At 38.7% G+C, this 26,959-nt stretch overlaps 1 protein-coding gene across 1 annotated transcript in view; it reads right to left on the bottom strand.

The window, feature by feature from the left end:
* Positions 1 to 16,984, bottom strand: part of PPP3R1 (protein phosphatase 3 regulatory subunit B, alpha) — a 66,875-nt gene extending 49,891 nt beyond the window's left edge. The window contains exon 1 of the mRNA XM_039477063.2: positions 16,578 to 16,984. Within this exon, the coding sequence (XP_039332997.1) occupies positions 16,578 to 16,580 (3 nt within the window). The 5' untranslated portion in view covers positions 16,581 to 16,984. The remainder of the gene's footprint in view (positions 1 to 16,577) is intronic.
* Positions 16,985 to 26,959: the final 9,975 nt, after the last annotated feature.

Genomic DNA, 26,959 nt, shown 5'->3' with positions numbered 1-26,959 from the left:
AGTAATCACAAATTTACTTTCTGGCTCTACATATTTGCCTATTCTGAATATTAAATACAAATGGAATTGTACAATATGAGATTCTTTGTGTGGCTACTTTGTATCTTTAAGGTTAATCTAATGTGTTGCAACAAGTATTAACACACTTCTTTTTACTGGTGAACATTTCATTCATATGGACATATCATATTTATCTATTCATCAGTTAATAGAAATTTGGACTGTTTCCATTTGGGGCCATTATGAACAATGGAACAATGTTATTAACATGCATGTCCAAGTTTTTCACTTCATTTCACGTTTCATTTCTTTTATATACCTAGGAATGGAATTACTAAGTCATATGTAACTCTATGTTTAACATTTTGAGAATTATTTTCTAATGCAGTTATAAACATTTACATTCCTACCAGCAATGTATGAGGATTCCAATTTCTCCACATCCTTAAAAATACTTATCAGTCTTTTTTATTATAACCATCCTAGTGGGTGTGAAGTGTTATCTTATTGACATTTTGATTTGCAATTCTCTAATGACTAATGATGTTGAGGATCTTTTCATGCACTACTGACATTTGCATATCTTCTCTGGAGAAATATCTACTCAGATCCTTTGTCCATTTTTAAATTATTTGTCTTTCTATTGCTGAGTTATAAGAATTATTTACATATCCTTGACAGAAGTTTCTTATCAGATATATTTTGAGAAACTCACCCTTTCTGTGAATTGTCTTTTTATTTTCTGTCCTTTGAAGCTTAGATTTGTTAATTTTGATGATGTACAATTTATCTTGTTTCTTCGTTGCCTGTGGTTTTGGTACCATATATTAAGAAACTACCCGTCACCTGCATTTGTAAAGTTTTACTGATATACTACCATGCTCATTCATTTATGTATTGTCTATAGCTGCTTCACACTACAATGGCAGAGTGGAAATGCTGCAACAGACTGTTTGGCTCGCAAGTCTAAAATATTTATTATCTGGTCCTTTGCAGAAAGAGTTTTCCAACGCATGGTCTAAAACAATGCCAGCAACTCTTAATTACCCCTAACCTAAAATGGACAGCTATGCTTCACTTGATAGAGCTTCAACGGAGATATAACCTTCAGAGAGAAAGCAGAATTTTCGTTATGGTAAACTAGCCAATTATTCTGGTGAGGAGAATGACAACATGAGGGGATAGCTATGTAGTGGTGAGGGTAGAGGTCAGTATAACATCAGAGGCCAGGTACAGTTTTACTATTCACAATCCTATCAGTAATCTGGGACCCTTATTCAGAGTACCTAATAAAATACCGATGAGGTTGTTTTTATTATCACAAGTCCTAGACTCTGGTGATGGAAGATAACCTAGGGCCACGTTATAAAAACTTAAATGCCAGAGTAACAAATGTGGCCTTTTTCTATGGAAAAGCCACTGAGAATACAATGAAACCTAATAAAAAACCTTCTATGAGACTTTTTTGAAAATTTTGCTCCCTAATAAAAACTTACGGAAGCAGTCTCTGCTCTTCTTCGGCCAAAGGATGGTGTCTAAAATTGGGGCAGCCCTCTGCTGACATGCAGAGGAGCTTTAAAGTAAGCAGGGCTTATGTCCTTGATGAAACTGAACTGCTGAACCAACCCTGTAACTCTGGCTCTGAGCTTCCCATTCTGTGAAATAACAAGTTGCTTATGAAAGTCACTTTTAGTTAGGTATTGTTACTTCTAGACAAAAATATCCTGATACATTCTCCACTTTGTTAATCAGTACATTTCTGACAATGGGCTGCACAGAAATTGGGATTATGAAACCTAGACCTGCCAAGAATACTACATACTGGTTTCCAGCAGTTCAACTGATTCTTTAAAAAATGCAGGGCCAGGCGCAGTGGCTCACGTCTGTAATGCCAGCACTTTGGGAGGCCAAGGCGGGTGGATCACAAGGTCAAGAGATCCAGACCATCCTGGTCAACATGGTCAAACCCCATCTCTACTAAAAATACAAAAAATTAGCTGGGCATGGTGGCACATGCCTGTAATCCCAGCTACTCAGGAGGCTGAGGCAGGAGAATTGCCTGAACCCAGGAGGCAGAGGTTGCGGTGAGCCGAGATAGCACCATTGCACTCCAGCCTGGATAACAAGAGCAAAACTCCGTCTCCAAAAAAAAAAAAAAGGTAAACAGAATTTTACAATTTATCAAACATCTTGATTACCTACACCAATGCTCACAAGAACTGTGAATCAGGCAATCTTGTGGTCATCTTACAAACGTAACTTTTTTTTTTTTTAATTTAGAGTACTCCCAAACAGGCCTTCCAAATCCATATCCCAATCTTGCTCTAACATACCATGTTACTTTTCAAAATATCAATTAAATTTACTGAAAAGCAATGTAATAAACAACAAAATTATAGTATTCTTTCAGCACTGAACAATTACTTGACATTATACAATTCCATGCGCAATGTGACCGGAATGTATAATAAAATGCCCAAACGGCTGCTACATGTTAAGTACAAACAGGACAAGCAGAGTAGCCAAAAGAAATCTAGCACTTTATAATAGCTACTGAAGCACTTACTGTAATATTTCTCTCCACACACCTGACTCAATCCATGCTAAGTTTCTGGGGCTATATCTTTTTTTCGTTCATCTTTATAAGTAAAATTATGTTTGATATATCCAGTAAGTGAATATTAAATGTTTGCTAAATGAAGGATATCAAAGATGTAGACTTGCACTAACACTTTATTAACTGTTCTAGAATCTCCAGAACAACAAAAAAGGGTTATGATAAATTGGCTTAGGTAACCACTGTTCATAAATTTTGAGTTTCCTTTATTTACGAAAATGCTTACCTATCCTTTACAAATTAAATACCCTGACACCTAAGTCTCTACTCAGATACGTAACAAGAATTCTGAAGCATAAAAGAAGCTCTCTTTAAATCAATAGCAGTTTCCTTTCTGGTGGCTCTCCCACTTGTGCCTAACACACTGGGGGTTTTCTAAACATTTATCTACAGGACTTGCAAAAGTCTTCCTAGTCCTAAACAATAACTATAACTTAGCTCCACTGCACCTCTGCATTAGGTGACAGATACCACAACAGGGACTAGACTTACAAAGATGGAAAAAAATGCATCCACTGCCCTCAAGGAGCCAACAGCTTAGGAGGGCACGCAATCAAACATAATGAAACATGGAATGAATGACAGTGAAAGTTACTTGCAAATGGCCATTAACTGCTTGGGAGAGTTGGGAATATTCTCACAGAATGCCACTGTGGATCTTGATGTTTGCTAGACAGAGAAAGGGGAGGGACATGTAGACAGAAGAAAGAGTACAAAGGCACCAATAAGTGAAAAAGGATGAGGCATTTGAGAAAGCTGCAGTTTGAACTAATTACAGCATAAGGATGGCTAGAAATAAGGGTCAGAGCATGAGTGTAAAGCAAAACAGTTTAGATTTTTAATTCTGGAAGATGTAGCCCTGGCTTTTAAATGAAAGCACTGACACAAGATTTCCACATCCAGAGAAAAACTCTAATGGCAATATGTAAGGCAGAATGAAGAAAGAAACTACAGGCAAAAAGAAAAAAGTATGGAAGCATGACAATGTCAGTGGCAATGGGGATGAAGCAGCAGCTGATTCAAGAGGAACTGGGGGGTCTAAATGAAAAGGTATGTTTGCTATATAACATGGTATTTATCTCAAAAAACCTCATGTTCTTAAAACCACCCATTAAAAATAACATGGCTTAAGGAAAATTCAGTCCAGAAGAGACACAAAAACCTATCCAACTTTGTAACCACAGTACTAACAAAAACAAAATCCTATTAAAAGTATTAACATAAAGATGGGCTGAATAATAAATAAAATAAAATACTTTTTAAAGGTAAAGATGAAAGTAACAGAAAAAAGTGTAAGGGGTACTTGAAGCAAAGTTAATAAAACAAGGAAAAAATGCATAAAGATCTAGGAGAATTGTGCAGTAAATTGTTCCAACACAGATAAATAGCCAATATGAGTCGAGGAAAAATGTGGACTAAATGGACAGTATACAGTACCATATTCTGTAGCTTGCTGCTTTCAGCTGTGTTAGTATATTCTGAATTTATCTACCACCACTTGGCGGCATAAGGCATTAATATGCTGGGAATATTATGTTTCCCTATTTACTGATAGAATATAAGTCAATCTGTGTTACAGAAATAAACAGTATATGAAGTGCAACTGATAACTGCCAAGACTTAGTAGTGAAGAGATGAAAAAGTATGACTGTACAAGGTTTCCAGGTAAAAGTGCATGGATACTGTTTCCATTAAGAAAAAAATAATAAAGACTAATGAAACATCAATATGAAGAAGATAAATGAATGTGGTTTTGGTTATATTTCACTGAGTTTGAGGTGCCTTAGAAACATCCTTATTTAGATAGTATCCAGTAAGCAGAACTATGGACTGGAGAACAGAATGATGTGGGCTAAAATATATGAATGAATCATTAGTACACAGGAAATACATGAAACTTGGGGGGAGGGAGAGAAATTTGAGCATTTACTCAACAAATATTTACTGAATTTCTATAATGTGTAGGTTCCTATGCCAGCAGCAGGGGTACATAAAAGTTGTTAAACTAGCCTAAATTTGGCCTGCGGATGCCTCTGTACTTGAGTCCTTACATAGCTACATCCTGGCTCAGTAGACCAACTGAAAACCTAAGAGTATACAGATGGTCCCTAACTTAAAGTGGTTTCACTTAACGACTTTCAACTTTAGAATGGTACCCATACAACCATTCTGTTTTTCACTTTCAGTACAGTATTCAATAAATTACATGAGTATATAAACAATAATTACAGGAGTATATAAAATAGGCTTTGTGTTACCTATTTTGCCAAATGTAGGTTAATTTAAGTGTTCTAAACAAAGGTGTACATTAGGTGTATTCAGTGCATTTTCAACTTACAACAGGTTTATGAAAATGTAACCCCAACGTAAGCCAAGGAGCATCTGTAATTTTATCACACAGGTGAGTCTCAGTCAATTACGACAGCTGAGAGTCAGTCAATCACAGGCAACCAAAGATTCAAATAAGGCAAATGACCCGTAACCAATTAAGCTCTGTACCTCACTTCTGTCTCATACCTGACTTCTGTTTTCTATCTATAAATACTACTTGACCATGCTGCTGGATGAAGTTCTTATAACAGTTCTGATTCTAAGAGTCAACCCATACGCCAATTTTTCTTTCTCAAATTCTGCTAAATTGAACTTGTATAAAGATTTTTTTCCGGGACGCTGGGCTCACGCCTGTAGTCTTTGGGAGACCAACGTGGGTGGATCACAAGGTCAGGAGTTCAAGACTAGCCTGGCCAAGATGGTGAAACCTCATCTCTACTAAAAATACAGAAATTGGCCAGGCGTGGCGGTGAGCGCCTGTAATACCAGCTACTCGGGAGGCAGAGGCAGAGGTTGCAGTGAGCCAAGATCATGCCACTGTACTCCAGCCTGGGTGACAGAGTGGGACTCTGTCTGATTTTCTCCTTTTAACAGATGTAAAACAAGACAGACAAGATGCCCATTCTCATAGAGTTCACATTAAATCATGGGGAGACAGAAAGCGACCAAACACCTCAAAACTAATCAATTATGTGCTACAAAGGAAACTTAAAAGTACTAAAAGAGTTTAACATAGAACATGACCTGACTTGCTCTGGGAGTGTGTGGCTCCCACTTAACTGAGGGAGTTTTGAGGCATTCCAGAAGCATATGCAAAGGTTTGCATGGTGGAATAAAGCAAATGATCCTGTGTAAATGACACAAGGCCAAGTGGCTAGGGCGTAGAAAACAAAGCAGGGTCATGCTGGAAGAGACAGAAGTAAGCAGATGTAGAATTTGTAGTCTTATGGGCTATGTTAAAGATTTTAGTCTTTACAATGCCAGAATTTTACATAGGCAAGTTATACAATCATATTTGAGAGAGTCTTGGACTAAACCCAGATCAAACTCTGGGAACAGACTAAAAATGGTCAGAGAGGTAGATTAGCAATAGGAGAAAAGGTCACAGAAGCCACAAGAGGAGAATTTCAAGACTTCTTGACAAGGTCCAACATTACAAAGAAGAAATATGTTAAACCAAACACATTTAATGAATACCTAATGGGATCTCCACACACTCCACAGAGGTCCCTCAGTATCCACTGGAAACTGGTCCCATTTCCCCATGCCCACCCCTTAGAAACCAAACTCCACGGATGCTCAAGTCCCTAATATAAAATGGCAGAGTATTTGAAAGTAACCTATGCACATCCTTCTATATGCTTTAAGTCACCTCTGGATTACTTGCAATATCTAATATAATGTAAATTGCTTTTATGCTACATTTTTATTTGTATTAGTTTTCATTTTTTTTTGATTTTTTTTCCTATTATTTTTGATTTGATGCAGAACTCATGGGTATGGAAGGTCAATTGCATGTCATCACAATTTGAGGTGTTGTTATTTCCACTTTATATACATATGTACTGCACTAAGTAAGGTCTAGACAGCGTATGGTATTTGTTCAAGGTCATATTGCTAATAAATGGCAGACCCGCAATCTAAATTCAGATCTTCCCAACTCCAAATCTCATGCTGCTAATTAGAAGATTACTGCCAATGTGGCCGTGTGCGGTGGCTCACGCCTGTAATGCCAGCACTTTGGGAGGCCAAGGCGGGCGAATCACAAGGTCAGGAGTTTGAGACCAGCCTGAACAACATGGTGAAACGCCAGTTCTACTAAAATTACAAAAATTAGCCGGGTATGATGGCGTGCGCCTGTAATCCCAGCTACTCAGGAGGCTGAGGCAGGAGAGTCGCTTGAACCAGGGAGGCAGAGGTTGTAGTGAGCCAAGATCGTGCTACTGCAATCCAGTCTAGGCAACAGAGTAAGACTCTGTTCCCCTCCTCCTCCGCCAACCCCCACAAAAAACAAAAAGAAGATTACTGCCCATGTAAGTTTCATTAAAATGCTGGTATAAAATCATTGTAGATAAGTACAGTCTAATAGAAATTCCTGCCACAATGGATATGTTCTTTATCTACACACAGTAGCCACTAGCTACGTGTAGCTATTGTGTACTTGTAATGTAGATGTGAATGAAGAACTGAATTTATACTTTTACTTAATTTTAATTAATTAAAATTTAAACAACCACATACAGCTAGTGTCTACTGAATTAAACATCACTGAACTGCGGTGGACTGAAAAACAAGAATTACACAAACAGACGTTAACAGCCAGAAGCAAGGTAAAAGCAGCATGACTGCCAGACAGAGAGACAAAGCTGAAGTATTCCTGTGTTTATAAGTCCACTCTTTCCTTGAGAAAGAGTGTAAGTTAGTTTATAATTCATGAAATTCTATTTGTTAGGAAACATGGGTGCACCGTGAACAAATATGTAAGTACAGATTTCTCTTATTACCCATTATCATATGTTTTTCCTGAGATTCCAATTTTTATTAAAGATTGCCTCCCAAGAAATACTAGACAATGCCAGCTTACTGCATGTCTAAAACAGGGGCTTGCTTATGCCATTACACTCAGGAGGATATGAAAGAAAACCATCCCTGAAACTAGACAGATTAAGAATAAGTAAAAGTACTAATGGATAGCGCTAAAAAGGGCCAAGGGTAAAGGTTTCATCCTTTTTGTAGACTGCTATGCTTCATCCTATTGTAACTAGGTTTTAAAGTGCATACCTAATTCTAACATAAAAATAAAAATGAATACTCTGTTGTTTGCAAAAGATAGCTGGCCAACAAGAGTGATTTTACCACCACCAGAAAATAAAGTAAATGTGACATCTCATCTACAGAAAAATTTTTTTGGAATATCCTCTTTTCACTACTTATGAGAAAGGCCCAGTCTAAAAAATAAAACAAAACTCTAATGAGGAAGAAAATTATAGGAATCGATGAATTGTTTAAATTACTAGTGCTAAATTTCAAAAGATTTCCTACAGAAATCTTCAAACATTTTAAATATTTCATTGTACAAGACTATAAAATCCAAAGACAATCACAGAAATACATTTCATTTATCAAAATTTTATTCCTGCACCAGACCTATAAATTAGCTAGAATTATACTGTCAACTCACAAGCACTGAGGAGATACGGGAGTCTACGAAGAAAATTCAGAAATGGAAGAATAGATGAAGGCTGTTGGAGAAAAGGCTTATTTTGAAGGGTAAAAATGAGGAAGAAATTTTAATCAATCAAGCCTGAGTTTGAAAAGATGCTTTATTCATTACACTTCAGAGGTCACTTTCTCTTTTAATTCAATAATCATTATCCATGTCATGTTTAATAAGATATTAGGTAGAAATAGGTACAAAAAAAGTTCTAGTAAAATGTTTTCCCCAGAGTAATTTCTTAAGAACACGGTCATAGTTCAGACCCTCATTAAAGTAACAACCTCTATCATAAAATTGCTACCTGGTTATAATTATCAATTGTTCCTGATTCATTGTTTACATGTAAAATGCCACCAAACACTTTGGAATAAAACTGATTATAATGAGCACGCTATGAGTTCCCTGACAGTTTGTAATAAGTAGCATATAATTAAAACTCCTCTACGATCAATCTTTTTAGTAAGAACTAAATTTTTTTAAAAATCCATATGCTGCCAGAGGCAAAAAAAAAAAAAAAAAAAAAAAAAAGGGAAAAAATCCCACACACAAAAAAATCCCTCTTAGACAAATACATGAACAAGAAACTTAATACTGGGGGAGGGGTGGTCAGGGAAACTTACTTTCTGTTTTGAAACTTACTTTCAATAGCATTTGGATTTTTAAGTAAATATATTAATGTAGTGTAGAAAAAAAATTAAGAATATAGATCTAAAACTACACAATCCCCCTTCCATAAAAGCTGAACTCAAAAAATGGTTCCTTTTAGAGCTATGTAAATTGATCAAAAGAACAAATAAATCTGAGTTACTAAAGCAAAGACTGCCAAAGTATTAAGCTCTTTTCTGGTTAAAATCCCTGTTTTCTAGATTCATTTCCTAGGTCACTGACCCAATGCTGCCCTCTCCTAGGTCCTAGCTTACTATTTAGTTCTATTTGTTTATTACCTTGTTAACTGCCTAACAATCCCCCAAACTGGGTAACATAATCCTCTTCCAAAGCCCTCACCCCTCAAAACCACCCCAGTTGCCTCAGCCTCAATGTCAACCTCAGCAAATGAACTTGCCTCAAATTATCCCTAGATACTAAGACGATTTAGGCCACCTGGTATGAACTCCATTATTAAAACATATCTGTTGCCATGGCCTATTTCTCTTCACTCTGATTTTCATTCTCTTTTAACATCTATCCTTTCCTTTTATCCTCTTCTAACTCTTCTAGCGCTCATTCCATTAATCACGCTGTTACAGCTCCCTCTCCTGGTTTTTCTAATTCTTGAGAATATCTACATCTTTCCCTTACCCCAAAAATAACTATTCTAACTGTAAACCACCAAAGTTAACTATCCTTTGTCTTTCTTTCATAAATGACTCAAAAAGAGGAACTGATGCTCATTGCCTCCAATGTCCCATGAGCACCTATTCCTTTATTCCACTTCACAGACTCCTCCTTCAAATTGTGCTTAATAACTACTATATACTAAGTATCTGGAATGTAACAATGAAAAGACAAAGACAAGGTCTCTGCATTCACAGAGTTTACATTCTCCTGCAATCTTATGTTTGTCACCTAGAACACGACTGAAGTTAGTCTTAAAAATTATCAATATTCTTCTAATGACTAATTCCATCAGTATTTTCTTAATCTTCATCTTTAAAACTATCCCATCAGCTATTTCCCTGACTCAAAGATTCTATTTCTAGGCCAGGCCTGGTGGTTCATGCCTGTAATCCCAGCACTCTGGCAGGCCGAGGCAGGCAGATTGCTTGAGCTCAGGAGTTTGACACCAGCCTGAGCAACATAGCAAGACTCTGTCTCTACAAAAAATACAAAAATTAGCTAGGTGTGGTGGTATGCACCTGCAGTCTTGGCTACCTAGGAGCCTGAGGTGGGAGGCTGCAATGAGCTGAGACTGCACCACTACACTCCAGCCTGGGCAACATAGCAAGATACTGTCTCCAGAAAGAATTTAAAAAAAAAAGTATTCTATTTATTTTCCAAGTACATTATCACATTTGTTAAATAATTACAGTACAATGGCGGCTCAAGTCTATCAAATCAACTAAAACCAAACTTACCTTCTTACATTCTCCTGCAGTGATTGTAGTGTTTAGAAACACTACATTTAACCAGCAACTCACTCATACTTTCCTGTTTTATTAGTAATGTGCTATCTTTATATCTAATCACCAGGTTGGGTCATCCTTCATGACTATTTCCTCATCATAAGTATCTAACTCTTTCCAACTCTACATGTAAAATATCTCCATTTTTATTTGCTTTCAAATCCTTGTAACCTCATATTTGTAATATTAAAAAGCAGTAATCCTTTGTGGAACTCACCTCACCTATAGCTTCCACCCTTTCCAAATCACCCAGCATCTTATTTCCGGATTAATCAATGGTTCCGCAATGGGACAAAACTTATAACAGTTAAACCGTTTACAACTTAACGACTTCCTTTCCAGCCTAAACTCTTATATGACCTACATAATAGTTTTCATCTTTTTCTCCTTCCCTTTAATGCTAAAAGGATGAGAAAAATTTCCTGTCTAGGGTGATTCATATACTTCCTCCTACCTCCCTGGAGACATTAAGTTGTCAATAATCCTCTCTTTTCCCTTTGAAAAAATGCAAAAGACAATCTCTCGCTTTTTACCGACTTTTTCTTTCAATCCCGAAATAAATCCTTCCTCAGAACTAAATTCTCTAGCTTTCATCCTCTCTGCTACTCAAAGCTTTAAAGAACAGTCTAAACTCAATGTCTGGCCATTTATTTGTTACTCAACTCACTACATCCTGGCTTCCCTTGCCATCATTACAACAAACTACTGTTGCCCAAGTCATCGAAACTCTCCTGTTATCTCCAAAAGACATCTTTAGGTTCTCTTTCTTGATGCAGTATCTGTTCACTGCTGACTCCTTCCTCTTTAAAACTCCTTTCAATCTGGCATAATTCTACTCATTTCCCAACTATTTCTCTGGCTATTCACTGAAAAACTTCACAGGCTCCTGTCCTCTACCTGCCTTTTTACATGCACCCTCTTTAGAGTTCATTCTCTTTACTTATCATTTTATATTCTCCACAGGATTCCATACAGTTTCATGGCTTCAACTACCACCTAATACAAATGCAGACAATGCTCAAATCTTTAATGCAAGTCCCAAATCTCTCCTCTGAGCACCAGATATGGATAGCCAATTACCTATTGGCCCTAACCACCTAGATGACCCAAGATTAATATTTTTTCCCCCAAGACAGAGTCCTTGCTCTGTCACCCAGCTGGAATGCAGTCATGCAATCCTGACTCACTGGAACCTCCATTTCCCAAGCCCAAGTCATCCTCCTACGTAGTTGGAACTACAGGCGTGTGCCACTGTGCCTGGCTAATTTTTATATTTTTTTGTTCAGGTGGGCATTCACCATGTTGCCCAGGCTGATCTTAAACTCCTGGGCCCAAGAGCTGCCCGCTTCAGCCTCCCAAAGTGCTCGGATTGTAGAGATGAGCCACTGTGCCTAGCCAACCCGTGCTTCCTTTAAATTCAACATGTCCAAAAATAAAAATCCTCATCACTCCCCCAAAATCTTTTTCTCCTACATCTCCTAGGAGAATGTGCATTTCTAACAGGGTCCCAGATGATACTGATGCTGTTGGTCCAGGAACCACTTCTTAAGAATCGCTGCTCAAACATCATATGTGCCTCTTTCTACCTCCAGGCTATCATGTTCTTTCAGCTATCTCCTAGGTCATAATATGTATGTAGCAGGCACTGCTAATATTTCACAGCACTCTATGCTATTAACTTGGGAGTCTTGCAACACAGCACCCCAAGCACTAATTATCAAATGATAATAGAAGACTAGAGAAGAAAAAATATTCATCTCAGCAAATTCGAAGTTTCTCAAGGACAGTAACAGTATTTCCCCATGTATCCCTAAAACCTAACCTTAACCAAGCAGGTACTCAATAAATATTTGCTGGGTGGATAGCATTATCCAAAACCAGAAACCCCCAAAGCAGAATTCACCACCTCTTTTCTTTCCCATAATACAATAGTCAACAAGTTCTTTCTTCTACCACCTAAATATATCTCCTATAGGGTCCCCTCTAACCATCTGCATTGTTACTGTATTCTTTCACGTTATTCTGCCTCACATAAATTACTGTAATTATTTCTTAATCCCCATATCCAGATTTATCTATCCCATTATCCACACCGCCATCAGAATGGTCTCTCTAAAAAAAAAAAGTAAATGAGACAATGTCATTCTCCTGCTTGAAAATAACTTCCCACTGCTTTTAGGGAGGGAAAGATTAAGTGCGTCATGACATGCAAACCCCTCTATGATTTCGTGTCAATCCACCAGGCACTACCCCCTTCCTCTCCAGCCATGCTAAACTAATACACTTCAGTTCTCTGAAGGGTTTGTACAGCTCATGCTTCCATGACTTCAAACAGAAGCTCTCTATGTGGTGTGTCCTTCCTCATTGGCTACTCATCCTTTTAAGACTCAGTTCAGGCACCATGTCTTCCAGGAAGCTTTCTTTAAGTGACATTCATCCCCAGTGTAGGTTAAGCCTCTTCCCTGCCATGTGCTCGATCTTACAGCATCCCATGTTTAGTTTAATAGAACATATCACACTGCATAATCACTCTCTTACTAACTCTACTTGATTAATTTCCTTGGAGATAACAATAATGTTTTATATACATATAGTTGGTGCTAGTTAAAGAGACACTTGACTAAACTTTAAACAAACACATTCCTTCCTATTCTCTGAACAGTGGTTCTCAAAATTTAGCCTACATCACAATCACCTGGAAGACCTATAAAGCTTAGACTGCTTGGCTCATTTCCAAAGTTTTGGATTCAGTTGTTCCAAGATGGGGCCTGACACGTCTCCAGATGATGCTGTTGCTGTTGGTTCAGAACTATTTTTAAGAATCAGTGCTCCAAATGTACACTGTCTCTTCCTACCTTTAGAATTTAAAGTGCCTTCTTCTAGATGCCTCCAACTCTGCCGCCTGCAATCCTGATCTGTTTAGACCCCAGATCAATTGCTACGTCCTTCAAAAAACTTTTTCTAATCCCAGGTGAAAATGATCTTGCTCCTTCCTAAATTTCTATCATGCTTTGTGTGTCCTATTCATATGACACTCATCATATGCTAACTTATTTCACATTTACTGGCATTTTGTCTTACATTCTCTACTAAAATGAACGTAGAAAACATGCCTTAATCATTGTAATATCCTCCACAACAGAGAGCACAATAACAAGTAAACAAAATCTACAAGCATTTGTGTATATGAATGAATCCCTGTTGCTTGCCCCAGACTCTGGGCCCACGGTCGGACTTACTTAATCCTCCTGGCCCAAGCTGACTTCCTTACACTGCCTTACTATCCTATAACAGATGCCTGATCCTTCCATACCTGTCTGTCCCTCTCATTGCTGACTGACCCTTAATCAGTTTCTTAACCTTATACCTTGAGCCAGTTTAATTTTCTCATTCACCGCTGAACAAAATGAGTGGATAAATTTTCTCAGGACAGATGTGAATTTAATTCTGCTGGTCGTTAAGACAGGCTCCTTGCTTTTTTCTATTTAAAAAAAAAAAAAAGTGGCTCTGGCCACAGAATCTGAACTATAACATGTTCTGTAAAACTTTACATACAGTTATAGACGGCAATAAATTTGTTTTAAATTCTAGTTACAGATCATGGAGATGAAAAAAACTTAATTTAAAGTTTAAAAGTACAAAGATATATAAGGCCTTTATAAAATTTAAGGTTTCCCTAAGAAACAAAATGTCAAACAATTACCTTTACATTATGTTCATATAAGCATCCAGAACAAAATCCATATTATGTATTTCAACAAAAACGGATATAAAACACCTGGTTCAGGGGAAATTCCTATGAGCTCAGTATTTACACAATTTGTTTTACATATAACATTCATTCTCCCTGTATGCTTAACAACTTAAAACTCAAATAAGGGTGAAGGGAGGGGAAGACTTTAACTTTCAGGAAAAAAAAGAAACTACTTTTAAGGCACCAACTAAAATTAATACCTGTCAGAAAAGATCCTTGAGAGATTCAATTAAATTTTACAAGCCTTTTTACTTTCTCCATACTTGAACTAGTGATATTTCACAAATACTGTAAATGCTGTTGACAAAATGTAAATAACAGTAAGAGTTCTAACAGAGATTTTCCAAAGGGTGTGAAGGTTTTCAGAACTGTATGTTCAATTAACCAGATTACCCGAAAGCCTGATTTATTTGAGTTAATCGACATCCCATATGGCAAAGTCGAGCTACGGGTATGGTCTTGATACTTTCAAAACAGTACTGTATTCGACAGACGAAAATAACCCTAAAGTTGGAAAGCCACTGCCAACATGAATTATGTAGGTCCTGAAATGCTATTGGGAGGATGAAAGAGAGAGAGAGAAAAAAAAAGAGCCAACGGTTATATCAGAAAATAAATACTGAAAAGGAAACTGGAAAGAAAAGGAATATAATGACCTGGCAGGAAACAATATAGTCTGATACACCGTAAAATATTTTAAAAGACAAGAAAACAGAGTAACAAGAAAAGAGATTTAGGAGCTAAAGGAGAATCTCCCAAATTCAGTCTGTTGTTCAAAAAACACAGGAGGGGAGCACCGCAAGGGAGTTACTATTTGGAAGCCATACCACTTCGCTATATAATATATAAACAACAAAAGGCTAGAACTCTCTACCCTTTGTTCCTCAGTATGTGTTGTTTATAAACCTAAGTAAAAATATTCCCTGCAATGAACAAAGATCTTCAAGATCCTGACCTTCAAGTAAAGTACTTGCATAAGGAAATTCTGTTAAAAGCACTGAAATTTAATTCTTCACTTCAAAAGACTATGCCAACAAAAAGATTATATGATGAATGGCTATGATCTTTCTAATTTGTTTTGTGACTTTCTGGGGCCAAAGCTACCTCTGATCTGCCTCGAAAGTTGGCAGAGAAAAACTTTCTCTACACATCAAAAGCAATCATTTAAGTTTGCTCCTAATCTGGGTTTTAAGTGCACCAATAAGCACATACTCATTTGCCCTGTATTTCAAATAGAAGCTGACTTACCTGAACATTCTAATTTCACTTTCTTCCCTATCACCACCAAATCGATTTTAAGTTGTAAGCAACACCATTTCTCCCTTCGCTAATCCACCATATATACTGAAACACTTAAATTCTACATAAAGGGTGGGATACCATACATACAGTGAAAAGATGCAAGAAATTACCCAAACGTCAACCAGTTTAAGTCTTCTGACAACTGCTGAAAGACTTTTAGGGAAAGCATAACAACCGAATCACATGATGGAGCATCTGATATACACGGAATAGCACTCCAAACTTTCTCTACTGTGTACACAACTCTTGATTACAAAGAGGAAACCAACGACAAGGGCTTCCCCGAGCGAGAGAACCGGTAAGGTAACAGGCTAAAAGGGCGTCGCTGATTTCTTGGCCACAGCCACAGAGGCGGGAGACACACCCCTAGCGTCGGTCTGAAACACTACAGCAGCGAATTCTACCTAGGGATTAATGTAAGGGTAAAGAAAGACACATTTAAATCGCCATGATTCAAAAACAACCACTCCAAGAGAGAGACACACGAAGGTAACAAAGAAAATGGAAAAAACTTTGGTAGTAAAAGCAGCATGAAAAAATAAGCGTCCCCATTTTCGCGAATATACACCTTGGACCTTTCCGGTTCGCCAGGGCAGCGAGGAAAGCAGCAGCGAGGAGAAACCCCGCCAGGCTGCGCAGGGCAGCGAAATCGACGCTCGCAGGAGAGGGGAAGTGAGTGAGTGGCAAGGTTCCCTGCCAAGACTCACTGCTGGGAAATAAGGAGTGAGTGGGAGAAGCAGCAGCTCTGGGGAGAAAGTGGGTCTTATGTAAAGCGCCATTTGCCACATATTGTTATTTCCATAGGATTTCAGAATACCCTCGAACTTGAAAAAGTGTGTGTGGAGGGGAGAGGGGGGCTCCACGTGGAGGGTCGCGAGATAGGGAGCGCGCCGGGCTGACGGCCTGGGGTGCCAACGGGGGTCGAGGCCGGGCGGGACCCGCGGCGCGGGGGTGGGGCGGCGGCAGGGCGGCGGAGGGGCGCCCAGCAGAGGCCAGGGGCGGGGGCGGGCGCTGGGGCCCTGCAGCCCTCCTGTCACCAGTCGTCCCGCCGTCCGCCGACGCCCCCGGGCCGCTGCGGGTTCGCTCGCAACCGCCGCGGCTCCGACCCGGACCGGGTCTCTGGAATTTTCCACGGGGGACAGCCGGCCTGGGGCGTCGAGGCTCGCCCCCGCACCCGACCCTGACGGCGGCTGGCGGGGTAGGGATGGTGCATCGAGGAAGCCAGGGTCTCACCATTTTGCTCGGCGGGTCGGCGGCTCGCTGGCTCGGAGAAGTGTCGCGCTCAGACGGGCTCGCAGGAAGCGACGGCGGCGGGGGCCCAGCTGCGGCCCTCGGGTCGCCGGCGGGGAAGGGGCGCACGTGGGGGAGGGGAGGCGGCGCCGCGGGGCCCTCGCCGGCCGGGTGACTGGGCACGCGAGGGACCGGGCAGGGCAGAAGGAAATAAATTAAGGTCGAGATTCAGAGCTGGAGAGCGCGGGAGGAGCGGCGGCAAACAGGAGAGGCGGAGAGGAAGAAAGGAGGGGGAGAGGGGGCGAAGAGGGCTGGGCGCCTCGGGGGCTGCAGCCTTGGGCTCGCGCTCGCGCCGGAGCCGTGACGGACTCACTGCAGTGGCTCGCGCTGACCCGCAACCTCAAGGCACGAAAAAGGGGGAGGGCGGAGAGGGAGGGGAGAGCTGAGCGCTGCGGCGCGCGGGGCGGAGGCGGGGGCGCGCGCGAACCGGCGGCGGAGGCGGGGCTTCTGCGAGCGCCGCTCATCCGGGAACCCGCGCGCCCCCGCTCAGCAGCGGCTGCCGCGGCGCTCTGGCGAGCTCTGGTTGGGGAGCGCGGAGCGCGCGGACCACGTTCGCCCCTCCGTCGGCCGCCCCTTGCGTGCGGGAAGGGGGGACGGGGGCGCGGACGTCGGTGACGTCGCGTGGCGGAGCCCTTCCTGTCACGTGGCTGGAGGCGGCCGGGGAGGAAGGCAAGTTTGGGAGGGGAAGGAGGAAATGCGAGGGTGCCCGGGAGGAGGAAGCGCGAGGAGTGCGCGTGAAAGGGGACTTGGGCGCTGGAGTGGAAACCTTGCGGGCAAGGAGACGCAGAGGAGCCGTCTTAGGGTGTCAGAACCACCCGGAGACCGGCCACACACACACACACACACACTCTGGAAAAATCCAAGTCCTGGGGCGAGAGGCAGTCAAAGGTATCTGTGCATCCGCGTACCGACTTGGATCCACTACAGAATTGTCAGGACTGCTGTCACCCCGGTGCAGCACCCGCAGGCCCATCTGTAATATGAATTGGCAGAGTCAGGAACCAGGTTGCAAAGACGGAAGTGAGCCAAAGCTGGCCTCAGCTCGAGGCGTGGGGAGAACCTGAACAAACGCGGACTGCTTCCCACTCGCAGAAAGACTTTCCACCCAGCTCTGCATTCCTGTAAACCGTCCAGACTGCCCTTTGGCGGGGTCCATCGGTCTTTGTTTAAAAAAAAAAAAAATTCGAATGTAGATTGCCCGCTTATCCTTTTAGTATAGCTATATTCACTCTTGCGGCAATTCTCTTCCCAGAAAATTCAGGCTACAATAGGAAATGACGTCCAGAAAAGCAAAAGGAGGAAATTTATATTCGAGAGAAGAAACAAAGCTGGCAGGAGAGATGTGATGAGGATAACGAAGGAAGCATTTTGCAACTATTTTAAGCAGTTACTCCTTTTTACAAGCCTTGATAATCCCCCGTGCTCCCGTGTGTGTTTGTGTGTGTGTGTGTGTGTGTATGTGAGGATGTTTTTTGAGTGATCGTAAACTCCTTATTGATTAAGCCTTTGAGTCGTTTTATAAAAGGCCATTGTGTGTGTGTGTGTGTGTGTGTGTGTTTTGAAGTCTCAATGCTCCTTACATGAGAACATGAGAACTTTATTCTTTTTCTGTACTAATTATTTTTCCATATGATGAGCATGCATTTTTTTCTAATAAACACACAGCGATGTGCCCTAGGGGTAAATGGTGCCCCTCTCTCTCCCTACCTGTCTCTCCCCCTTCAGAAGCTACTTTGCTTCTGTGTCAGGATGAATAAGGAAAAGAATTTAGACATAAACTGTGTCACACAGTGAATGTATCAAGGAAAGGCCAAGAAGAGACACTTTCTTCCACAAGTTCTTGATTTAAATATGTTGCTATTTGATACTAATATATTACAGAACAGTTAGGAAAAAGTCCCTAAGCTATATGCGTGTAATGTTTTCCAGGTATACTATTTAAAATTAGTTTTTTATCATCAAAGACGTGCTTTTTTAAGAAACAGTACTATATGAAATATTCTTCCTCTCTCCTCTTATCAGAGGTAATCATGCTAACTATTTGTTTGTGTCCCTTGGACATTTTCAGTGAAAAATCATATTTTGGCTAAAGGGTATGTACTCAGAAGGAATTCGAGCTGTATGGAATACAGTGGATTTAAAGTAACCCATAATTTTGTTGTGGCAAATAATTTTTGTTGAGGCAATTTATGCTAGTCTGAATCCAATGAGATAAGTAAATCCTGGCCAGGCCGGGTGGCTCACTCCTGTAATCCTAGCACATTGGGAGGCTGAGGTGGGCAGATCACCTGCGGTCAGGAGTTTGAGACCAGCCTGGCCAACATGGTAAAACCTGGTCTCTACTAAAAATACAAAAAAATTAGCCCCGGCGTGGTGGCAGGCGCCTGTAATCCCAGCTACTCAGGAGGCTGCGGCAGGAGAATCGCTTGAACCTGGGAGGCGGAGGTTGCAGTAAGCAGATCTTTCCATTGCACTCCAGCTTGGGCAACAAGAGTAAAACTCCATCAAAAAAAAAAAAAAAAAAGAAAAAGTAAATCCAAAATATGCTTTAATAAGTTTTCCCCCCAAGGCTGGGGGGAGAAACTATAAGTAGTCCTTCTCCTTTTTGTCTCTTTCCATTAAATTTTGGTATAAAGCTTAGTATGAGTGGGAACAGGTACCAAATAGTCCTGCAGAAGCATACGTATTTTTAAATATGTGTGTACCAACTAGCCCTGCTAAAAGCATGCATGTTTTAAAATAACTAGATAATGAAGAGGCAATGGACATATCTTTATGGCTTATTTTTCCTAGAAAATTTAACAAGCTCTTAGATGATTATCAGGAAGAATTATTTCAGCTAAATTGAAGGGAGAAACAGTTAAGACAGGGATGCCAGTTACAAGAATTAGTAACAGGTAGGCATGAGGTGATCAGGAGTACCATGGCAGAGGAAAGGAAAAGTGAATATGAACAACATGAAGCAAAAATGGACTGACTATGCAACTTAGTGGATGTATGGAACAGAGAGGGAGAAGTAAAGGGTGACCAGTTATAATTTTGATGACAGAAAATAGTGTTACCATTAAGAGAAATGGAGACATCAGAAGTTTGGCTATTGAGTGAGAAGAGATTAGTTTAGATTTAAAGATGCAAAGTTTGAGTTGCTGATGAGCTATCCCAGTGGAAGCACCCAAATAAAAGTTGAAAGTGCAGGTTAGAAAGGAATAGAGATGTGGGAATCAAATTTAAAACAGATTAAAATGAAATCTTCAAATATGTTCTTATTTAATTAGTGATAGGAGAAAGAAAGGACCCAGAGATAATAATAAAGCTGCTAGGTAGAAAGAAAATGCAAAGAAAATAAATTTTTAAGGAAGAGAGGGTAGGCCAGGCGAAGTGGCCTGCTCCTGTAATCCCAGCACTTTGGGAGGCCAAGGTGGGCAGATCACCTGAACTCCAGAGTTCGAAATCAGCCTGGCCAACATGGCGAAACCCTGTCTCTACTAAAAATACAAAAATTAGCTGGGTGTGGTGGCACATGCCTGTAATCCCAGCTACTTGGGAGGCTGAGGCAGGAGAATTGCTTGAACCTGGGAGGTGGAGGTTGCAGTGAGCTGAGATTGTACCACCAATGTACTCCAGCCTGAGCAACAGAGCAAGACTTTGTATCAAAAAAATGAAAAAAGAAAGAAAAAGAAAAAGAGGGAAACGTTTACAGTCATGTTTGACCATAGGCAGCCTCAGGCTTCTGTGTCTCCACAATTTAGGAAGTTAGAATGTCACAGGATATTATTTCCTCCGTAGACATTTAAGATAATAGTGAAATTCAGAAAGTTGCCCTACTCTTAAAGGACTGATCACTGCCATTAATTTATATATAATATTTAAGGGTTGCAGAAGAAACAAATTACCATTTCTGTAGTTTAAGGTATTCTTTAGAGTATTATTCCCCAAATAGTCACTTTTAGTAATGATTATATTTACTGACATCAATTAGAAACTATGTTTGATTTTTCTATTCTTTTTGTCTATAGGGGAAAAAAATGCCAATTAAAAATGAAAGTCAGTTAAAACTACTGGAAAGCAATATCTGTTCCTTTTTAGAACAGAAAGCTAGAGGAAACTTCAACCTCTGTTCTTAGATAAAATGCATGCCCCAGGTTAAGAATTCTAGGTTTAGGAATACGTCGTACCTTTTTCCCCAATCTTTCCATACCACAAGATTGCCTTCTCAATGGGCACTGAGGTTGGATGGGGAATAGATCACCTTCCTTCCCAGAATTCTTGTTTGTAGTGAGGAGAATGCAGGGATGCAAGCTAGCCCCCTGCTCCAGGGTGTGGTTGAGAAAGGGCTCCTGGGCACCTGAGATGCCAAGAGAAGTGGGTCATTCCCTTCCTGCTAAGCAGCAGGGGTTTTTGCCAAGGAACTAAATTCCATCTTGGAAACTCATTTCTCCATAGAAACCATTTCACAAAGAGTTCTATAAACAATGGCCTTCCTGCAAAAAGCCTACTTAAATTATAATGTCGCTGAAATTCTGTATACATAATACTAAAAGTTCAAAGATAGAAAATAATATCCTTAAATATATGTATCTTTGTGAATTGATGCATTTAGAAAAAAAAGTATATTCCAAGTACTAGGTGGGTTTTTCTCTTTAATTGTACATATAACTACTTTTAAAATTATGGACTTTGTATAGCTTTTCCAATTCCCACAAGAGAATTAAGAATACTGAATTTGCTCAAAATAAAGCCTTCTATCACTTACTTTTTAGACGAGATACAAATTAGGACAATTTTTAAATTAGGAAAGTTTTCCTAATTAAAAAAAAATGTGATAAATTGGTTACATAAGTTGTTTCTATATTATACAGTGAAACAAAAAGAAAAGAAAAATAAAAAAGACTTCCTAAGATTAATTTCTAAACCTTTTGCATTCACATCTAATTTTGTGTGTTGGAAGAAAAACACACAGTGGTTTTAAACACAGTTTTTTAACACTCTTCACATAATGAGCTTTATTTTTTATGCTAATTATTTTTTCATATATGAGTACATTACATTTGGGTAATAATCTACATAAAAATGACTTGAAATCAAGAGAGAGAGGACAGAGATCAGAGGGTGTAAACAGTATAGAGCCGGGTAGAGGCAGAGCTAGAGGGAGCATCTACATTTCAGTGGCAGAAGGGAAAAAGAAGTGATAGGAAAGATGATGAACCAACCAGAAGGGGCAGGAGACCCAGTAAGGATACCCTGGAAGCTGAAAGGGAGGAGTTCAAGATCAAAGATTGATCAACATCATCTAGTGCAGTTTGAGGGTGCGGGTCCATCAGTGTGGTCAAAGAGGACCAAGACAGATGGAGGTGTCCATTGAGGTGTCCTAGATTATGTCATGACATTGTTTATCTGCAGTAAAAGTCCTATTTATTTGATTGCTTGCAGATAAAAGTGAATTCCAAGAAAAAGCCTGATTAGTTGAACTTCCATAGTATATCTATTTTACTACTTTAAAGAGCACTTCATACCATCTTCTTAAACATAACAAAATAGAATGTAAATGTAAAACAAGTATGGCACTAGAGAATACCTATCTGTCATACTTGTTGACTCACTAATGCACATATGCACTCAAAAATATCTGCATGCTTAGCTCCACACATGAATCAGACTGTGAGACTGGAGTGAGACCCTCGTTCTAATCTCACCTCTGGCTTCAGGCCTTCTTTTCTTTCTTTTATTTTTTTTTTGAGACAGAGTCTCCCTCTGTTGCTCTGTCAGCTCACTACAACCTCCGTCTTCCAGGTTCAAGCATTCTGCCTCAGCCTCCTGAGTAGCTGAGATTACAGGTGAGTGCCACCAGACTCAGCTAATTTTTTTGTATTTTTAGTAGAGATGGGGTTTCACCATGTTGGCCAAGCAGTTCTTGAACTCCTGACCTTGTGATCCACCAGCCTCGGCCTCCCAAAGCACTGGGATTATAGGCATGAGCAACCATGCCCAATCCAGGCCATTTTTGTGTGAATTTTGGATAGTCATCTAGTCTAAGTTGCCTAATATGGTAGTCAATAGCCACTTTAAGCTATTCAGGCTTACATTAATTAAAATGAATAAACATTCAGTTCTGTCTTGTGAACTACATTTCAAGTGTTCGATAGCTGCATACCTAGTGGCTACTGTATTGGACATTACAGAAAGTTCCATTGGGCAGTACTCATGTAAGTCCTTTGCCTCAAAGTATTCATTACCAACCACTAATATAATGGTGGTTTATTATAAAGGTAGGCACATTTCAAATATAATGAGTTAATTTAAACTACCTTAAGTGCTCTTAAAATTTGAACAAACATAACCGAAACCCCTTTAAAAAAAACAGAAAAATGTATTCAAGCTAATGAAAACATACAAATATCAGAATACATATATTAGGTTTTATATATATGAGAAATTGAAGACAAAGAATATTGTCAGTACTTTAACCAAAATGCATATATTATTTATTAAAAAGTGTCAAAAATATTACAATGTAAAAAGATATGTTGCAACAAATGTAACAGAAAATTTTTACTTTATAAAAATATTTTAGCAACTGCATAACCTTAACAGTTAATTTACTTCAGAAATTGTACTTTGTTTTCATGAAAGATTTTTATTTTTCCCTGTAATCCAATTTTCACATTTTACTCACAGCATTAAGATAGATTTCAAGTGGCAGTCAGAACAGTATAGAAAATTTTTAAAATGCAGAGGGCATGTAGTAAGGGACATTTGGGTCATCTCACAACAATTCTTAAGTGATCTTTAATAAGTAAAGGATTAGGATTTCAGTTTTATATTCTATCTAAAAATAACATTTCTTAATACTGAATCAGGACTTTGTGCTTGAACATACTGAATCCGGTTCTTCCAACTGTCAAAATTTTTCTCAGGGAGTTTTGATGGTAGACTGTAGCTTCTAAAGGAAAGATAAGAGTACAAGCTATTTTTGGAAAGAAAGAAAATGAGTAAATTAGTCAAAGAAGATTGGTTTGGCATATAATGTTTATTCATTAACTCATCTGATATTTGAAAAGGTATATATTCCAGGATCAGGCTGACCACTAGATAAGGGAACATTATTTTCAGACTGTAATTTACATGTACAGGGATTGATTGGTTTTGGATGATAGGCCTCAGAAGTCCCCACTGATTCCTCTTGGGAATAAGGAAGCAATGCCACTGCAGTGCCATTCAGTTATGAGTAAACAATGACGAGAACGCAAGTTAGGGTGGCATTTTCTAGGTAGGGATATATACAGAGCAGGGAACACTGAGGCCATATATTGGGCATTAGTAAGCTGCCGTTGCCTGTTCTTTATTTCTGTTGTTTCCACTAGAAGAAAGTATTCTGAACATTGCGCTATTATTTTTGAGCAAGCCTGTTCTCTCTTGCCTGACTCTGGACACTGGGTAATTGTTTAGTGGCATAAATGGAATAGCTTAATTCTAAAATATCCTTAGGGAAAATAGTATTGGATCATTAACATGGTTATTATAGAAGATGTTTTAAATACAGAAAAGGGTAAAGGAAGGAAAACCATCTGTAATCATAATACTATAATCATTACTTATATTTGGATGTATAACCAATCATATATAGAATGTATAGGGATACAGTTTTTTAATTGGGAATTACTGTTTTATTAAATATTTTCCACTTAATATTTGGGGAATATTCCTCACATCTTTTAATATTCTTTAAGAATATTTTTAATTTTATATATCGAAATGTATTAGTATATGCCTTAATTTATTTAACAAATGCCTTATAAATTTTGATTTTGGTTGTTTCCAATGTTTTTCTATTACAGACATATATATATCTTTAACAAGGTCACACTTTGCGGCCAGGCTGGAATGCAGTGACACAATCGCAGCTCACTGCAGTCTCAGCTTCCTGGGCTCAAGCAATCCTCCTTTCTCAGCATCACGAGTATCTGGGACCACAGGTGCATGCCACCATAACTGGCTAACTTTTGTATTATTTTCTTTAGAGATGGGGTTTTGCCATGTTGCCCAGGGTGGTCTCAAACTCCTGAGCTCAAGAAATCTGCCTTCCTCAGCCTCCCAAAATGTTAGGGCTACAGATGTGAGCCACTGCACCTGGCCAGGAATAAATATTTTCTGTAAAGTTTGTGCCACTATATATTTCTACCAGAAGCACCAATTTTCTCACAGCTTTACAAACTATGTATTGATGTTTCTTTTAAATGCAGGCTTTTAAATAAGTGGTAACTCATCTTAATTTGCATTTCTTGGTTTAATGGTAATATTGAACATTTTCCAAAGTTTTGACCTTTTACATCAACCACTAAGAATATATCCCTGTGACTTACCTGTTTATTGCCCATTTTTCTTGGGGAAATTTGTCTATAAGAACTTTTTGTATATAAAGGATATGATCCCCTTACATCTGTTAGGATGATTCCCCCAAGTTCATAGTTTGACTTTTGATTCTGTTTGTTGCATTTTTAAAGTTTATTTTTCATCCTATATATGGGAGAAAATACAACATATGAATGACTACTAAAGAGCTCATATCCTTTTTTTTTTTTGTTGTTCTTTCTATCCCTGGTACCCTAAGTAAAGTAATTGACAAAAAATAAAACCAGCCATTCATTTGTACCTAAAAACAATTGCAACGTTTGTTCTTCTGTATCTAGTTCTATAAATGTAATAGAAGGATTTGCTTCAACAAAAGTAACATCATAACTAGATATAGTTACAAGTCTTCTTTACAATTTAGGTAATTGATTCCTTCTGTTTTCCTGGTGGAATAGATTTTTCTGTGTTCAATATTCTAAATTAGAAATATCTTTTATAAAAAAGAATTGACTGCTTATATCAGTTCTCTTTGTAATAATTAAACTTATCATATACATTTGTTTTTTTATTTTGGGGCAAACTTGTTGGAACAAAACTTAAAATATTCACTAGCACATTATAATGCTGTTCTTCTAGGAAATAGAAGAATAATCAAAAAGGTATATTTTGAAGAAATACACTTGTAGAAATAAATACATATGATTTATGTATATATGATGTTATAATTGTTAAGATATAGAAAATGAGCCATGCCTCCTTGTTTGACATTTTATCACTAAAATTAATTAGTGTGCTTTAAAAATAATCTGCCCTTTTGAAAATAATTTATAAATGTGTATAAGATATATAAAATTTATAATACTGTAAGTAGAACTTACTTTTGTGTAAATGGCAAATTACACTAGCACTAAAATTCTCAAGGTCAGAGCTAAAAATTTCACTGTGGATACATTTTGTGCATTTTATTAGAATGAGGAAGTTGGTTTGCATTTCTGAGAAAATATTTAAAATTATATATTTTTGAATAAAAATGAAATATTTGATAAATAAGTTTTTTTGAGTGAATTCCACATATTCTTTGATTTTAAAGAGCATGTTGAATTCCTCACAAAATCAAAAAGAGTTCTCTTAACCACTCAAGTGGCAGATCTGAAAGAAGAGAGGTATTGTCATGTAAGCAAATTACCTATATTCCAAAGCAATGAAGTTTCAGGGCCCATTCCACTTTAGGGACAAATTTTGTTGGTGGTGATTTTGCTTAGTTTTAATGTGTTTTGCCTATTATATATCAAAATTGCTGCTCATTTTAATTCCAAGACGTCACTGTAATCATTAGTTACCCTGCCTAAGAAGAAATAATTCTTTCCTTTACTATCAGTATATTTACAATTAGCAGAGACTTGTGTCCTTTCCCAGCATCAGCATCTGTATAGGCATGGTTTACTAATTAAAAAAAAAAAAAAAAAAAAAGACTTTGCAAAAAGTAATGGGGACTAGTGAGGCGTTAAGAGTGTGGAAGCAGTAGAGCCTCCAGCATAACAATTGTACCCACGTCCTCCCAGAAACTCATGTTCAAGCTATATGCTTTCTGGTAATCATTCCTCCTTTCTTGCATACACTAATCTCAAACCCTGAGCTTAGAAATCCCCAGCTTACACCTGTTTCCAACCCAGTCTTCTAGCCTTGCTTCTTTTTATGAGATCTTGTAAAGCGCTGAAATTAGCAATTATAATAGATCTACCCAAGAGCCAGAGGATGGTTTTATTTTGCAGAAAGCAGGTAACAAAAACCACTTTAAAATCGATTGTGCTGTCTACAATGCTGTGTAAACATTTTATCAGAATGAGGAAGTTGGTTGCATTTCTAAGAAAAATATTTAAAGTTGTATATTTTTTAATAAAAATGAAATGTTTGGTAAGTAAGTTTTGTTTTTCAGTGAATTCCACATGTTCTGTTCAATTTTCAGTTCCTCACAA

The sequence above is a fragment of the Saimiri boliviensis genome, chromosome 1 (genome assembly GCF_048565385.1).
Source record: "Saimiri boliviensis isolate mSaiBol1 chromosome 1, mSaiBol1.pri, whole genome shotgun sequence".
Lineage (NCBI taxonomy): Eukaryota > Metazoa > Chordata > Mammalia > Primates > Cebidae > Saimiri > Saimiri boliviensis.
The sequence above is the reverse complement of the archived record's forward strand: the minus strand, read 5'-3'. Positions and strand labels throughout refer to the sequence as shown.